The sequence below is a fragment of the Pelobates fuscus genome, chromosome 1, assembly GCF_036172605.1.
Source record: "Pelobates fuscus isolate aPelFus1 chromosome 1, aPelFus1.pri, whole genome shotgun sequence".
Taxonomy (NCBI): Eukaryota; Metazoa; Chordata; class Amphibia; order Anura; family Pelobatidae; genus Pelobates; species Pelobates fuscus.
The window spans coordinates 431,284,805-431,303,042 of NC_086317.1; the positions used below are offsets into that span (position 1 = coordinate 431,284,805).

General features: G+C 38.5%; 1 protein-coding gene across 1 annotated transcript; it reads right to left on the minus strand.

Moving 5' to 3' along the window:
* Positions 1 to 893: 893 nt before the first annotated feature.
* On the minus strand, positions 894 to 15,404 carry RFC3 (replication factor C subunit 3). The gene is made up of 9 exons (XM_063444869.1): positions 15,191 to 15,404; positions 12,242 to 12,379; positions 11,579 to 11,646; positions 5,421 to 5,518; positions 4,660 to 4,841; positions 3,969 to 4,105; positions 3,300 to 3,398; positions 2,274 to 2,343; positions 894 to 1,966 (listed from the first exon to the last, which is right to left on the minus strand). The coding sequence occupies exons 1-9, from the start codon at positions 15,275 to 15,277 to the stop codon at positions 1,775 to 1,777; spliced, it is 1,071 nt and encodes a 356-aa protein (XP_063300939.1). The 5' UTR covers positions 15,278 to 15,404; the 3' UTR covers positions 894 to 1,774.
* Positions 15,405 to 18,238: the final 2,834 nt, after the last annotated feature.

Consider the following 18,238-nt stretch of genomic DNA (forward strand, 5'->3'; position numbering starts at 1 on the left):
AAAATTGCTCCTTTAAGCTGAAGTTGTTTAGGTGACTATAGCGTCCCTTTAAAACTTGATTATTTTTTTTAAACATTGTGAACTCACCCAAACCTTTACTCTGGCTAAAAAATTATGGGGAGTGTAGTTTTTGAACCATTTTAACAATTACATCCTGCAAACGGCTTGTGGGGTCTGGCTGAGCTGTATAAGAATGGTATATACTACCCCACAGCTTTGCATCTCTTGCTATAGCCTCATGTCTCTCGCCTGCCATCCTGTAGTATGGATGACCTGTCAATCCCACACTGTGCCCTTGTCATGGAAAAGTTGGTAGCCCTGAGAGATTTGCTAACTGATATTTTGGGAACCTGTGTGGATAAACTAGGGTGTTTAGCCATGTACTGCAAGTATAAAGTTAGAAAATGAGTTATCAACAGATAATTTATTCAATTTGGATATTCATATTAAATGGTTAGAATCAAGTTTTGTTTTAGTAGTAACATTATTTGGGATTAGGCAAAATTAAAGACTAACACTAATTTTATCACTCACTTTAACTCTATTATTTTTTTTTTTAACTCCCCATGATGTAGTCACGAACACTAATTACCTTGCAGGACCTTAGACAAGCTACACGAACATAGTTTCATATAGAAGAGTAGAAGTACCTCCTGGTCACTGGTTTGACAATATATTGCTGGTATTATGATTAAGAAGGTGTGTGAGTTACACAGCCAGCCTATCACTGGGCCACACGGTGCAGCAGCAACCCTTGTGCACAACACAAAATCTTGATATGAAATGTCAATTAGTATCCTCTATATATAAATCACAAGCTGTGTAGTAATTTGCTTTTACAGCTAAAACCTGCAAGAGATACACCATCTTACGTCTTATTGTAGGGTCAGTAGTGATGAGAAGGGGGAATAATTTTAATTTATTAATTCAGTGACAGTTGTATTCTCTCATACACAGATGAGTTGTTTGATATAGCAGATTTTGACAATTAAAAGATAAAGCAAAAATGGAAAGCAAACTACCCTTAACTTGATTTACACGTACATAGAAGAAATAACAGTCAACGTTTACAGAGGAGCAAGGTTTCTGTTAACTTGGTACAAAAATAATTTTCACAATAGTTTTCCACAAATAACATCAAGGGTGATATTGAAGTTAGGGTGCTGTTGATAGTCTGGCAATCCATATACTTGTCAATATGTGTCAGGTAGTAGAATGAAAGCATTTGTTGTGTAAATATTTATCTGAACTATTTATAGCACTGGCAGTAGTTCATTTATAGAGTTAAGTGGACCGGTTTTACTGCAAGTCTTCTGGAACTGAACATTTTAAATATGCTTTCACAGCAAACATTTATCCAAGAAGCCGTGATCTGTTTTAAATACATAGGTAAACTCCATAGTTGAAAATGTCACTTGTGAGATGTTAAGGCAAACTTTCATTGATATGAGTGGCAGTTTGCTGCTCCTCATATTACACCAGGGTTAAACTTTGGGTTTTTGACTCCACTACAATCCGTTTTGAGCTTGACTGATGCAATTAAATGTAAAAAAAGTGTGAAGGAATATAAGAAATCTACCAAAACATTCTGTGTATATTTAGTTTCTGCAGAGTAATGAGCAGAGAAATTCAATAAGAGTGTCCATCTGGCAGATCTTTTAGCAGCTGGTAGATGATCAGTTGCGGACTTAATTCAATCACAGCTTGCACTGTTATTTTATGAACTAAGCAAACACAAAACCAGGACAAAAACATAAAAATGGGTAATGGTAGGTTAGAACATCATAGCTTCAAGTCCATCTTCCATAAACCGCTTATAAATGGCCATAAATTTGGCAACAAAAGCTTCCAGATGATATATGGCTTTGCTTCCAAGTTGCAGTCGATGTTCATAGTAAGCGGCCATCTGCACCACCTCACCCTTCATTTGTCCATCACAGTTATTGAGCAGCTCAGAGAGCAAGGACTGAAAAACAAACAGAGCAAGTATGTGTTAGCACTGTAAAGATTACAGCAAGGTCATTAGAATTATTTCTGCATAAAAGCCCATCTACAATAATATGCTTGGACAAAAACACAACAGCAGAAGTAATTCGTCAAATGTTGGTCTTTGGTTTAACAAAACTATAAAGTTATAGTAAAGATTCATTAAGTGATTACATTGATTTTACAGTAAAATGTGTGACATGGAAATTAAGCCTTTAAGGTCAGGATTGCTTTCATACAAATCTGAGTTACAACATGTGGTCCAGAATATGTAATTATAATTGTACCTTCATTATGATCTCCGGTGGGATACAATGAGTCAAAAGTTCATAAAGACGACCACGAACCTCCAGTAACCTGATAAAAATCAAACATATTGTAAATTATGTAACATGGATTTCAAAGTGATTTTTTCATACCTGACAAAATAGTACACTTTATCACAGGGTTGCACGTGCAGACAGTTTTTTTTATTTATTTTTTTAAATGTACAAAATTCTACCCCTATATTTTAAATAGACCCAATTTTTATATTGCCAAAATTTATAATTTGCACTGAACTCCTCTTAACCCTTTAAGGACACATGACGTGACATGTCATGATTCCGCTTTATCCCAGAAGTATGGTCTTTGAGGGGTTAAAGTACTTTTTAAAGATCAAATATTCGCAATTATTAATAATTTGGTACACATGATTTCTTAACACACTGGAGTCATATGGATTATCAGCAAATATGTAATTACACAACATGATTTAGGAGAGTGTCAGTGCTTCCAGTATTTAAAGGCTCAAATACATACTGATAAAAAAAAGCAGTAGAGACAAGTCTTTCCTTTTAAAACCTCATTTTTATGGAGTGTCATCGGACTAAATCAAGGGTGTCAAACAGAACATCCCTTTTCCTAGTTCTTCAGACTACATACCGTATGGCTATGATATAATTATGGAGTTTGTACAAGAGGAGAAAATGGGAAAGTGCCACAATCCAAGGATCTATATATGCAAACTGCAAAAGAATATTACAAGATACAATAGGAATTTGTCTTCAGGATCACTACTGAGGTGATATTAAGCAAAACCTGTATAAAAAAGAGAGGTATGTCATATGTTGTCTGGCTCCAAATGTAATTGAAGGGACACAAACACAATGTATCCTTCCACATGACACCACACAATGCTTCTGAATACATTTAATAAGAGTCGTAAGGAAAGTAACAGCTAATCCTGCTATTTTAATAGCAACCTATAGATGTTTCACAGAAAAAGCCCATTAAACACTTTACAACTAATAAAGGCCAGTATCAAAAGTTACCTTTGTGGTGTTTGTTGACTGACAATAGCATTAGCAGTCTCCTTAACATAAACTTCCCAGTCTGTCTCTGGCAAGTCTTGATCTGAACTGAACGGATACCTGAAATCCACAAAAGAAAACATATTGACATTCAGTGGTACAGTAACTTTATGGTAAAGAAGCCATAACATCTGTAATAGTATGTTAAATGCATATATATATATATATATATATATATTTTACAAATGCCAGAAAGCCCCCCCCCCCCCCCAAAAAAGGGTCTAATGGAACATTGGTTGGGGGCTTGGCTCACTGTCTCTCCCCCCCCCCCCCCCCCCGACATATTGCTCAGAAATAATCTTTCCATTTTTTTTTTTTTTTTAAATCAATTTAAAGATAAATCAAGATATCCCACTATTCACAACAATATGGATGAATTAACTTTATGTAGGTATAGGCAATATTTCCAAGAATTATATTGAATAAAACAGTCTACGTTTGTGTACACAACCTCCCCATATTCACAGACAATGTATATGAGGCTCACAAGACACACAAAGCTTGGTGCATGCTTCATGTGGGAACAGACTATCAATTTCCAGAGGCAAGCTTTATGGTTTGTCCTGCTGTAGGTTTTGTTTTAAAGGACAGGATGTAATACCATTGGGAACAATGTGACTGCCAACTTACTGTTGTACTCTACAAGCCTCACACATTAGAAGTGCTTTTCTGAGGTTTCTGCCAGATTTCTCAGCAATTTTCCGTGCAAGATCCTGAGGAAGAACCAATCCTTCTTTCTTGCAAACACTGAACAATACTGTGCAAATCTGCATATTAAATGTCACAAAACAAGTAATCAATTACTCTAAGCCGTGGATAGATTTAGTATATCTCCAATTAACAGCACTATAATAAACCGATTAGACAAGATGTTAAGGTACATATTGTCCTGTTGACAAAGCATGTCAGGCTCTCAAAAAGAACAGCACAAAGAAATCCTCAAAATATTATGAGCCGCAGTTCACAGCATTTACATTTTTGAAACTGAGTGTTGGTTGAACTTTCAAATATAAAGAGTTTCTTCACCTAGAAGAAAATTCAGTCTTACATGAAAATGGTATAACTTCCATACATTACGGTGCAAGTGTGAAGTTTATATATATATGGACTAGAGATAGTGTAAGCCATTAGGTTTTTCAGTATGCTTACACACTTAGTTTGCTTTCATCCATTAAATCAGCCACATTGGAGCACACACAAATTATCTATACTTCAGCATCAAAAACTAATTTTGCTGATTATATAGACATGTGCCTTTTTGCATCTCTCAGGTGTGAAAAAAAACTATTTACAATACCAGTATGCATAAAAACAATCATACCTCTTCGGTGCTGGGAGCTGGGACACGCACTGCCAAGCATCTGCTTCGAATTGGAGCAATTACTTTTGATGTTGAATTGCAACATAAAATAAGCCTGCAGGTAGACATGTATTTTTCCATTGTTCTTCTCAATGCATGCTGAGCGTCTTTTGTAAGTTTATCAACTTCCGTTAACAAGACAACTAAAAATATAAAATAAAAAGTAATATATGCATTTTTTTAATTTATACTTTTACACCTTGTTTACAATGAGAAGTAGTAACAGGTCTTATTACTTAATACCTTCTTTTATAAATGGCTTCAGAGATACCTGCTGCTTATAAAGTTATGAGCCTCTTAGAAATTAGAACATAGGTCAAATGAATAGGTTGTATAATAAATATGCACTTTTGCACACATTGTTGCCAAGTAACCTGAGCAAATGTATCCACATACCATTTCTGAAATAGTGTTACTCACAATTTGAATACTACAAACTGCTGTTGCATTTAAATGTTGGTACAAATTAGGAGAAGCGCTATTCCATTGTATTTGTTTGATGGGAGGCTGAGGGAGTGTGTGAACTTTAACGGAAGGAAAGTGAGCAACATTATGGAAGGAGAGAGTGGCATAGCAGTCACTAGGAACATATACCGGCCAACATCAGCATGGAGAGCAAGTAAGAGCAGCGGCTAGTTAGAAAAAAAAAGAAGAAAAAAAAAAACATTGAAAGGAGAGAAACAGCATGGGCAGGGCAAATAAAATAGTATTTTGGTGCACACCTTTGAAGTCTCTCTGGGTGCTTGTCTCGAGTTGCTGTGACTGGGCAACTGTCTTCAATAGTTCTTGAATGACTACACGATCACTGTTACCAGCATCACTATATAAAAATAAAAGCAAATGCAGTGAGTGCCATTGTAATTCATACGCAACCCCACACGACAACTGCTGTGTAATCATTACAGGGATGTTTACTCAATTCAATGTAAAATTAGCCAAACTGGAAACAATCTCCAAGTCATGTATGCTACCGGTTTAAATACTTTGGCCTGAAATTTGAAATTCATTTGGAATTCTCACTTTATGAATAACCACTATTACACTCTAAATTAATATTATTAAGCCGACAAAACGTTGCCTATCACTGATTTAAGTAAATTTGAAGTAGCCAAGTAGAATCTTGTAAAACTGCTTATAGGCAGTTTGAGAATTTAAGCCTAATTCCTACACATTTACAGTTATACAAGTAGGAGCAACTTTTTATACACCTTTAAAAAAAAAAAAAAAAAAAAACCTAAAAAAACAACCCACCAATATAAAAACATGTTTGTGGGGGGGAAAATTTAAGCAGTATTCAAATTTCTTTTGCAAGTGCAGACCTTTATACACTATGTCGGAGTCTAAAAGGTACACCTCTAACACATGTACACACGTTATTGACAGTGAAGGGGTAATCCCCTGTCGTGACTTTTTCCATTGGTTGTTGTGTATTCTGCTGTGAGGGATAGGTTCCATTACCGAAAAGATCTATCACCTGGGCTTATCTTTGCAGAAAGTGTGAAAACCTCCTCCCCCTTCAAGCCATAATTGCATAGGCTAGAGGAATGAGATATATATATATATTTAATTCTGATAAGTGCGCACACATGTATACCCACCCCCATTTATCATTATTATCGCCATTTATATAGCGCCAACAGATTCCGTAGCGCTTTTATAGACATATACGTGCCCACAAAGTTTCTGGTAGAACGCCCCAACTGGATAAGGTATACAGTAGAGACATACTATTATGTTACTGTACTTCTTCCAGTTAAAGTGTTTAACCCCTTAAGGACACATGACATGTGTGACATGTCATGATTCCCTTTTATTCCAGAAGTTTGGTCCTTAAGGGGTTAATAGTGCAACAGAAACTTCTACTGCAGTGGTTCCTAACCCATGTATAAGGAACTCAAATTTGAGTCCTCAAATGATTTAATTGGGTTGGAATAGCCACATATTGGTGGTCAGAACATAGGTAATACTCATAATAGTATCAATGCTTATTACAGCAGAGAACTTATGACACTAACAGGGTAATTTACTAAAGATAGAATTTTAAAAGATTTTCAAATTCAAGGTAAAAATAGCCAAACTGGAAAACCTCTCTAAGTTGTAGATAGTTCCAGTTCAGCTACACTGGCCTTAAATTTACTGTAAAGTTATCACTTTAGTTTTTAACCCTGGATTATACTGATGTTTTACATAAATAAAATATAGAATTCCTATACTACAATCCAAGAAATTGCCACTGGGCTCATTCTATCATAGAAAGTTGTGTCACCAGGCTAGCGCCATGCATTTAAATGTAACAAATCCCTGACCAAAATAAAAGTTAAGAATCACAATTTGTATTTTTTTTTTAATGAAACGTGCAGTTATTGGGGACACATCCAGAGCACAGTTTTTAAGTGAAATATTAAATGGAAGCACAAACATTAGCACATATTACAAGACCGGTGGAGTAATTTAACGCGTCTAGGTTTTCCTTGTCAATTTCCAAGGGTGAGAGATAAAGTATCCAGGATATTCCGTTCAGCATTTAAAGATTCACCCGCCTTTCAAAGGCTGATCTCAGATGTTCTGCATCTCCCATTAGATATACCTTTGACTGTCTGCCTGCCTGAACACTGTTGATAGTGCTGTCAGTTGTGATAGCATTAGAGAATATCCTGCATCCTGTACTCAAGAATCAGATTAGCATAAAGCCTTAAAGGGAAACTGTCAAAAGGTTTTTGTTCTGCACTACTTAAATAATGCTAACATTTTGCTATGGTTTGTATTTCTTTTTAAATTATGCCAGTCTCTCCTGTTACGGACAGATTGCATTATGTAAATTGAGCTGATCCCTAGGAGCGGTTTGTGTAAGTAGAGTCCTTTAGAGGAAATCTCCAAATACAAGTGTGCTTATGTAGAATATTCTAATCAGTACAAGTTGCTACTAAACTGTAAACAGAATAAAAAGAAGCTTGGGACTAGCCCAAGTTGGTATGTTGTTAAGAATCCGTTCACCAATCAATTTACTCTTGGGTCATTATTAAAGGATTAGTCTAAGCACCAGAAGCATTCTGAGCATGGTTTTAGCTGCAATGATTTGTATAAACAGCGCCCCACCCCAAAAGATACTGCTGCTGTAAAAGACAGGCCTATAGGCTGTCAATCACATAGATCAGAAGACTTCTAGATCCAGATTGCCTGACTCAATTTAGTCCTATAGTTTGTGCATGGTGAACCTTTTTGGTCTGTCATTTTTAGTTTGCAGTGTACCAAGAAAGTTTTATTTCACTAGAGTGAATCCAGGAACATTTGACACCAAAGTGTAACATTAACTGAGGTGGAAACGTTGCTTGGTCAGGCCCCACAAACACCAGCAAAAATAATTGCTCTCTGGGATAAACTACTTATCCTACGAGTCTTTCTGGACTTCCTGATTGAAGTCTCATCCTGGTGTGTGAAGAGTGTTTTAAAATGGTATTTATAAAGCTAGAAAATAATAGAGGCTCATCCAAAAGGGAGAGACTCAATTCTGGTTTTAAATACAATGCATAGGAAAATATATATAATAATAACTAGACCATCAGCACTGAACATATAAGGACATAAAAGAATTGTCCAATTGATATATAATGCAAATACCAACAGGTGCCTTTATACCAAATGAATACACTTTATTAATGGCACTAAAAAAGACACTATCAGCTTGGAAAAAATGCATGCAATGTATCAACGTACCTATGAAGGGATAAACTGCAGCTTTAGGGATTACTTACAATATTACAGTCCCCAAGACTGCATATAAAAATATATAAAGTAAAATACTTGAAGGAAAGACAATGGGAGAAAATGTATGTACATGAATCTCCACCCTTAAGGCTCCTAATAAAGCTGCTTAAAAAGCCACCCTATGACCCCTAAATGAAAAACCTTCAATGGGTGTTCTATGCTGTCCCTAATATTGCATAGAGAGTTAGTAAGATAAGCAGCATAGATAGGAGAAATAGTAGATAGAGGGGAGAGAATGCGTACAGAAATCTCCACCCTTTAGACTTATAGTAGAACAGCTTACAAAAAATCGCCTAGTGCTAGTGCTACCTAGTGCTACCATGGTGAAAAATAATAACAAGGGCTAAAACCCGACGCGCGTTTCAGTGCTTCTAATGCACCTTCGTCAGGGGCTGAAAATACCTCCATCCATAAGCGGGTTTATAAATCCTTGATGTCCAATCAGCACAATCCCCAAATCGCCCGGTAAGCGTCCACCGGTGTGTCTAGGGGACGCAAGGTAGGCGGAGACAAGGTCAGTGTGTCAAAAGCCTCTACAGAGGTGGGCGGGGAATCTGGATGTGCATCCGGACCCACGTGGAGTAAATGGGTGGAGTCTAACGGACGTGGGAGGGCAGGGGAGGCTTCTCCCTTATTCCTTGCGTTCTAGTGGACAGTGGGCGTGAAGGGGGCGGGCAGAAATGCCGAGATACACGGCTGTTGCCGCCTAGTTACTTCTGGCAAGCAAAATGCCAGAAAATTATTAAAATCATAATTAGGTCCAAATAGTCCAGGTAGGTATTGGCATATAAACACAGAGCAAAGTATATAGGATTAAGTGGATGGGTACATAAGCATGCATTATATTATATCGGTGGATCTACTACTAGACTTGGGACTTCTTCTACTTCTAACCTTCGAAGGTTTTTCCTATATACTTTGCTCTGTGTTTATATGCCAATACCTACCTGGACTATTTGGACCTAATTATGATTTTAATAATTTTCTGGCATTTTGCTTGCCAGAAGTAACTAGGCGGCAACAGCCGTGTATCTCGGCATTTCTGCCCGCCCCCTTCACGCCCACTGTCCACTAGAACACAAGGAATAAGGGAGAAGCCTCCCCTGCCCTCCCACGTCCGTTAGACTCCACCCATTTACTCCACGTGGGTCCGGATGCACATCCAGATTCCCCGCCCACCTCTGTAGAGGCTTTTGACACACTGACGTTGTCTCCGCCTACCTTGCGTCCCCTAGACACACCGGTGGACGCTTACCGGGCGATTTGGGGATTGTGCCGATTGGACATCAAGGATTTATAAACCCACTTATGGATGGAGGTATTTTCAGCCCCTGACGAAGGTGCATTAGAAGCACTGAAACGCGCGTCGGGTTTTAGCCCTTGTTATTATTTTTTACCATGGTAGCACTAGGTATTTGATTTGATGTCTTCTTAATTTTCCAGCACTGAACTATTACCTCTGAAGGGAGATAGCCACAGACAGCTCTCATTTCGCTCTCTCTCCTGCCTGATTCCGACTAGGGACAGCACAGAACACCCTCGAAGGTGTTTGTTAGGAGCTACAGGGACATAACTTCTACCTATTATTCCCTACATCTATGCTGTTTATCCTCCAAGTTGTCTATACATACTAGGGACAGCACAGAACACCCTCGAAGGTGTTTGCTAAGAGCCATAGGGATATAATTCTTACCTACTATTTCCACTATCTATGCTCTTTATCCTCCAAGTTGTTTATTCATATCAGGGCCAGCATAGAACACCCTTTGAAGGTGTTCCAGTTAGGAGTTTATAGGGCGATTTTTTGTAAGCTGTTCTACTATAAGTCTAAAGGGTGGAGATTTCTGTACGCACTCTCTCCCCTCTATCTACTATTTCTCCTAACTCTCTATGCAATATTAGGGACAGCATAGAACACCCATTGAAGGTGTTTCATTTAGGGGTCATAGGGTGGCTTTTTAAGCAGCTTTATTAGGAGCCTTAAGGGTGGAGATTCATGTACATACATTTTCTCCCATTGTCTTTCCTTCAAGTATTTTACTTTATATATTTTTATATGCAGTCTTGGGGACTGTAATATTGTAAGTAATCCCTAAAGCTGCAGTTTATCCCTTCATAGGTACGTTGATACATTGCATGCATTTTTTCCAAGCTGATAGTGTCTTTTTTAGTGCCATTAATAAAGTGTATTCATTTGGTATAAAGGCACCTGTTGGTATTTGCATTATATATCAATTGGACAATTCTTTTATGTCCTTATATGTTCAGTGCTGATGGTCTAGTTATTATTATATATATTTTCCTATGCATTGTATTTAAAACCAGAATTGAGTCTCTCCCTTTTGGATGAGCCTCTATTATTTTCTAGCTTTATAAATACTTTATTTCGGGTACAAGCCCTTTCTTGGTGGATCTGGAACCACCATCCTGACCGTAGTGTGTCCAACATTTTCACATGTATGTGAACTGTGGACGCACTTTCATCTCCACTTATTTGTGTTTTAAAATGGGACACACTTGGCACAATAACATCTTAATCGCAATGAAGTTGTTATGGTGCGAGGCGTTCCTGGGAGCTGTCTTACCATTAACAAATGGTTTAACGCCAAAGTCTGCAAGCCACAGACACTCTCAGTCTATCAGTAGTTCTTCACTGAGAAAGGGAACTGAAAAAGATAACATACCCTTTTCTCTCCGTTTTCTCAGTGGGGAGCAAGTGATAAGCTGAGAGAGTGAGCTGAAACGTTGAGCCTTTTAGTGACACCCAGCCTATCGCACTTAGCTGCACAGGCTTGCACACTTTGGGGTTTACCCTTCAGGTAAGACCGAACCCAGGACCTCCTTCCACCATAAAAACTTCATTGCAATGAAGCTGTTAAGGTGCTTAGAGTGGTCCTCTAAAGTTGCACTTAAATGGACACTATAGTCACCTCAACATCTACAGCTTATTGTATTTGTTCTGGTAAATAGAATCATTCCCTTCAGGTTTTTTTGCAATAAACAGGTGGTGGTTTTAACATAATAGGCTCAGTAATACATATTTGTATAGTGTTCCTTTAATTTTAAAAAAAAATAGGGAGCAAGAAAGACAAATGCCAACATTATGGTGTCATACCTTGCGTTAACTTCCAGATGGTAATTACTTGCAATAGTACTAATTTCAATTTTCTTCTTTGAAGGTGTCTGTTAAAATGAAAGCATGTAATAAAAAATAAAAATGCTGGTCAATTTATCAGTAGACAGCTCTTAAGAGATACTAAATCCCAAAGTCATCGAAGAACGTCTCATTTAAAATTTACATTTTTATTATAATTTTGCTACCAGGCCACAAATCATAACAAACTTTTCTTTCTATTCACTAACATAAAAATACGAGGCACATACAATCACATCCTACCCCAGGTGCCTGCACCACTACATGGCATGCAAGTCACCTGAGCACATTAAGTACATAGCTCTATTGCCCTCTACACACTCACATCACTATACATGGGCAGAGCAGACACCTGCCCCCAAAAGATTTTGTCTTCCCCCCAGATGTCTATGATTTGTTTTTGTGAGCGTTTGTGGCCTAAACATTTGCAGAGGCCCGCAGGCTATAGTTGCTAATCACTGCACTAGAGACATGTTTTCACAAAATGTAAAGATTGTTTCCTACTAAACAGTAACAGTTTGCATTGTCTGATAAAAGGAAGAACATATGTGTACCATAACCACTATATTAAAATGGAGATTTGCCAAAGTTCTGTCTCGTGCAAACGTCACAAATCATAGTTACCGTTATAGTCTGATGGTCAATACGCAGTTTTTCAACACCAGCTCCATACAGCTCTCGTAACAAACACATAATACGTGTCTTCTTTCCTGCACCAGATGGTCCAAACACTAGAAGATGTGGGAAATCACCACAATGTACCTGCAGGTAACATATGCATTTATTTACTTAGAGCCGTGTTATGAAATTAAAATGTCTAATTCTCTTTTCAGTTATCCTTAGATTCCAGTTTAGTGAATACATCCTATTAATGCCGTGTGCAGCGTCATTTATGTATTAAAAAGCTCTAGAGGGAACGCCCAATAAAAAAAAAAGGAAAATTGCTGTGAAAAGGGACACACCAAGGATATAGAGTGCTTATAGGTTACTCAATGCTACCCTATATAACCAGGTTATAGACAAGCTTAAAATTAGATAAAATTTAACATACCATAAAAGGTACATAAGGTACCCGTTTTTGTTTTGATAATATGGCCTTAAATGGGCACCCAAAGCACCATAACCACTACAGCTCACATGCCACTGTGTGAAACCAAGAATTTTTGACTAAAACCATGGTTCTTACAATCACCCCTGCCCAGGGTACTAAAGCTGCCCTACTGCTTCTGTGTAAGGTACACTCTGTCAATCAGCATTGCCATCAGAACTCTTAGGGCCCCTTGCAAAAACATTGACCTCATGCCTCCCATTGCACATTCACCCATACACGGATACATATGCATACAGATGAGCATTCCTACTATTACACATTCCCACACACAGATAGACAGTTACATACCGAAAAGAGACATGGGCCCATCAAGTTTAGCCTCAATTCTGTTTTGGCCGTTGATCCTAAAGTCAAAAAACCTAGTTTGAAGAGCTTCCAATTTTGCAACAAACTAGGAAAAAATTCCATCTTGACCCTAGAAAGGCAGTCCAATCTTGGATCAAGAAGCCATTATCCCACAAATTAAAAATGATGTCCCTGAATATTATGTTTTAGCAAGTATTCATCTAGTTGCTGTTTGAACATATGTACAGACTTTGACAGAACCACAAATTCAGACAGAGTTCCACATCTTTATTGTTCTTACTGTAAAAAAAACAAAGTAAAAAAAACTTTGCTTTGCCTTAGACCAGGGCTTGACATATTTGATTTGAATCTTGAAGACAGCTAAAAAGAAAAAGTTAGGAGCCTGTTTTTTTGTTTTTGTTTTTGAAACCAACAAAGCTTTATTTCCAACAACATAAATAACAGATCTTAAAAGGACACTACAGCTTAATATAGTAAATCTGGTGACTATAGCCTGTCCCTGCAGGCTTTTCAATGTAAAAACAGTCTTCTCAGAGACTAGGCAGTGTTTACATTTCTGCCTGGGAACACCTCGAGAAGAAGTCAGCTAGCCACTTGAGGTGCACACTGCGCAGCACATATGTTTAGAGTTCCCCATTGATTCAATGCATCTATCTCTATGAGGATATGCTGATTGATGGTATTTTGCTTCGCATGCATAAGAGCCTAAAAATGGTTTCCTATGGGAAAGCATTGGACTGGCTGAGATTATTAAGATTGATGATCTCAGCCAAGGCGGCAGAGCCAGTCGTGGGCAGAGCATGGAAGAGTGTGAAAAGGTGAGTAAAAACACCAAACACCTTTCCCATGCGATCGGAGGGGAGCACTCACCTTAATAGTTTAACACTATAGTGTCAGCAATACATTGTATTCCCGACACTATAGTATTCCATTACTTTTACACATAAAAAGGACTAGAACCAAAACATCATTGTCATTTAACTCATGCAGATAATGAATATAATATATGTAACACATCAGATGTTTTTATGCAATGTATATTTTTTTCACTTGACTTTTTTGTGGCCATGAACATGCCTTGTATTTTTAGAATTAAAGTACCAATACTCACTGACAGACAGGATCAACACTAACAGGGTTATTTACTAAAGAGAGAGTTAAAGGGATCTCAAAAGTAAGGCCAGAGTAGCCGAACTGAAAGTACAGCTGACATGAGTTTTTTTCCCAGTTCCTCTATTTGCACCTTGAATTTAAAAGTTTCTTTGAATTCTCCCTTCAGTGACTATCCCTGACAGACTTTGCACATTTAATAGTATGACATCATGCAAGTGACATCACTGAGATAGAAGCAATTCTGCTGATGATGCAAAAAGTGAGACAAACAGTGGCTGGCTGGCAGAGTTTCATGTTAGTTATTGTCCTACAACACCTGTTTTTATTTTGTCCAACTTTATTGTTAAAGTATGCAGGTCTAGAATAATAATGAACACTAAGTGTAGTCAGGCCCTCACCATGCTATATATATTTATAGCATGTGATCTCCCTCCCCTGTAAATAATAAACACTGTCTGTAGTCAGGACTTCACCATGATAATGATATATTATATATACAGTCAGTCTGTCCCTCCCTCACCATGATAATAAATAATAATATTATATTATATATACAGTCAGTCTGTCCCTCCCTCACCATGATAATAAATAATAATATTATATTATATATACAGTCAGTCTGTCCCTCCCTCACCATGATAATAATAATAATATATTATATATACAGTCAGTCTGTCCCTCCCTCACCATGATAATAATATATTATATATAGTCTGTCTGTCTCTCCCTCACCATGATAATAATAATAAAAATAATAATATATTTTATATATATATATATATATATATATATATATATATATATATATATATATATATATATATAGTCTGTCTGTCTCTCCCTCACCATGATAATAATATTATATATACAGGTTGTCTGTCTGTCCCTCCCTCACCATGATAATAATAATATATTATATATACAGGTTCTCTCCCTCTCTCCCTCTCTCCCTCTCTCCCTCTCTCCCTCTCTCCCTCTCTCCCTCTCTCCCTCTCTCCCTCTCTCCCTCTCTCCCTCTCTCCCTCTCTCCCTCTCTCCCTCACCAGGTTACGGAGCTCTGCCGCCTGCTCTTTATGGTAGTCCAGTTTGGAGATGGAGGTCGGCCGGTATTTATCAACCCACAGACTCATGTTGCCGCTTCGCCACTCAGACACTGAGAGTTCGAAATCCCGCGCGTTCCCCCAGCGACAGGCAGCAAAACAGGGCGCCAAAACCGCTGGGTGATGCGCGCATGCGCAGTGAGTACTGCTGATCACCCAGCGGCCTGGGCGGAGTATCTGCGTTCTACAGGGCGGTGCGGAGTTCTAAACGCACGGACATAAACACATTCTGAGAAGTGTCGCCACACGAGAGAGGCACTCTCTCGTTTCATGCAAAGCACAAGAGCCTTACAGGTGCATACTGGGGGCTCCACAATCATGGCTCCTGTAATGGCTTTGGTACAGAAAGTGTCTGCATATATTGTGTTTAATACACATGTGTGTTTTTATTCGCATTGATATGCAGTAGTACCTCTCTATTCATCTGTAAGCAAATTAAAAAAATAAAATAAAAATAAAATGTCTGTGTGAGGTTTCCTTATTGCAGTTATAGTTGGCCAGGTTCTGGCTCCTCTGGTTTGCCCCCAGGTGATAGTTACCATTATGCATATAAACAAGACATAAATCAGGAAATATCATTTTATAAATTTAATCAAAAGTTCCCAATTCCAATTAAAACATTGTTCTGGAATCTTTCAATGGGTACTCTTTAGATTTTTATACAAGAATGCGCTTGTTTGTTTATTAAACCTCTGCCACTGTGTTCCCTTCTACAGGCAAGAATTGCCCATCACAGTTTTCCCTCACAAAAGTAAATTATATGTTAGTGTTTACAGTAAGTGCTGTTGAGGTGCTTACAGTAAGTTAGTAAGTAACACACTTATAATGATACCGGAGAAACTGACGGAAGCCAAGCACAGAGAGATGGACACAGGTTTCTTCAGGAAGGAAGAGATTCTTTATTCGATTCACCGACCGGGACTCAGAGGGACTAATGTCACCAAAAAACAGCAAAGTCTGAGTCCTGATCATACAGTGTAGGTCCCTTTTATAGGCATGTAGCTCCTCCCATAATCAGTTCAACCTACACATACTCTTATCTAATCAACCGAATAATGACTAAAATCCTGTTTGACCACATGGCTTGCCCAGCACAATAGAGGAGGGGAAATACTCGTATATCCTGCATTCCTACATATGCTCCTTACACTACTGATTGTATCTTAGCTACGTGTAACTGACTAACTGATACATCAACATTTGCAAGTGCACATACCACGTGGCAATCTTGTCCTAGTAAATTTATTTTTACTGAGATTTCACCACATTCCCCCCTTTGATGCTTCTGATATTTCACAATTCCAGATGCATCACTTAACCATAGTTTGCTTACACCTCAGGTTGCTATGAACCAGACCAGACTTTGCGACTCCCTAACGATATGAATCCCTCAACATTCCTCTTCCTGTACTAGTTCTCCCTGATTTAGAGCCTCATACCTAAATATGGCCATTATCTGTGCAGCAGCCTTTCTCTCTGCTATATTCTCTATAATGCTCTGCACAGACCTAACTACCAAAGGAATAAGACATGGTAGGAGAAGGCACAGCATCAAAATTAGCATGACTCCACCTACCAATGCCTTAAGTCCTCCAAACTGCTCATACCAATTCCAAACCAACTACTTGGATTATACCCTTTCCATACCTGGGTAGGCACATGCGCTAGTTTAACCATATGGCTAGTAAGCTCAGCTATTGCTTGCCCTTCATCATCTATTTGAAGACAACAATTGCTTAGGTTAAACTTCCCACATACACCTCCCTCTACTGCCAATAGGTAATCCAAGGCTAATCTATTTTGGTAAACGGCTGTCCTCATCCTAGTATTATGTTTCGCTAGGAGATTGAGCGCTTGTGATGTCTCATTGGTAATTATCTCAACCACTGCCTGTAACCTTATAATGCGGTTGAGCATATATATTGGGGTTCTATATCCGAAAGTACCATCTTCTTCCCAAGTGGCTGGCCCATAATAATCTATGATACGCTGGGGAGGCCATTCATTATCTTCCCAGGTACCTATTGTAACGGATCACCTGGCACCCCGACTGGGTACCTCCGTTGATGGATGCTCCTAGCGCTTCTTGAGGATTCCAAGCACTCTAGCCGACAACACAACCACCGCAGGACGAACCTCTCTTCCTTCCAGAGCGAAGCAGGAACGAGCTCTTAAAAGAGCTTAGGAGTGATTATAGCAAGGGAATATGCAGAGCATAGCAATCCCTTGTAGCAGATTCCCCCAATAAGAGACAGGACTCCAAATTGAGGGTGAAGTAGAACTCTCTGGCTGCTAGCTTGCAGCCCTTTTTATTAGGTGCTCCCATGAAGGGGAGGGACACACACAGTAACGTACATTAACCAATCACACAATAGTTACATCCCACACATAGCCCTCCCCTCTACCTGTAAACTAATTATCTGTACACACAGGAAAATACAATTATCCTAGGTAGGGAAAATACAGTTTTTACACAACATTCATAACTCCCAAAATATACATCACATTCGCATAAAAATACATATACACAATCAATCCATTCGGGGGAACAACATACTCAAAAATCATACGAATTGGACCAGGGGTTCAAAAGTTAGTACAAATGTGCATTTGACCTTCTGGAAGCATGGTTTTTAGAAGCTCAAACTAGTTCCCCAGAATCCTCTATCCTGGAGACAATGGAGAAGCTGATTTAATTATATCCAGGGACAAACACAGCCTCCATTAAGCACATGTTACCAGCAACCACCAAAAGACATAAAAATACATAACTCCTGTTATACTAAACAGAACCCCCACATTCAACCCATCCCCAGATGGCTTGGATCTGAGCGCTCAACATATCCAAACAGCGTTTAGATGCCACAAACACAGTTCAAACGCCATGGGGTTTAAGTTTCGTATGGGCTGATGAGAGGGCCCATAATCCTGGGGCAGCCCAATAACCCACACTATGCCCAAATACCGTGCATAAAGGGCCAAATCGCCCAG

Coding starts and splice junctions, on each gene's coding strand:
- RFC3 (XM_063444869.1), bottom strand. CDS start 15,277: ATGAGTCTGTGGGTTGATAAATACCGGCCGACCTCCATCTCCAAACTG. Junction 11,647..12,241: donor TTGACCATCAGACTATAACG/GTAACTATGATT, acceptor TCATTTTAACAG/ACACCTTCAAAGAAGAAAAT. Junction 5,519..11,578: donor CATCTGGAAGTTAACGCAAG/GTATGACACCAT, acceptor ATTTTTATATAG/TGATGCTGGTAACAGTGATC.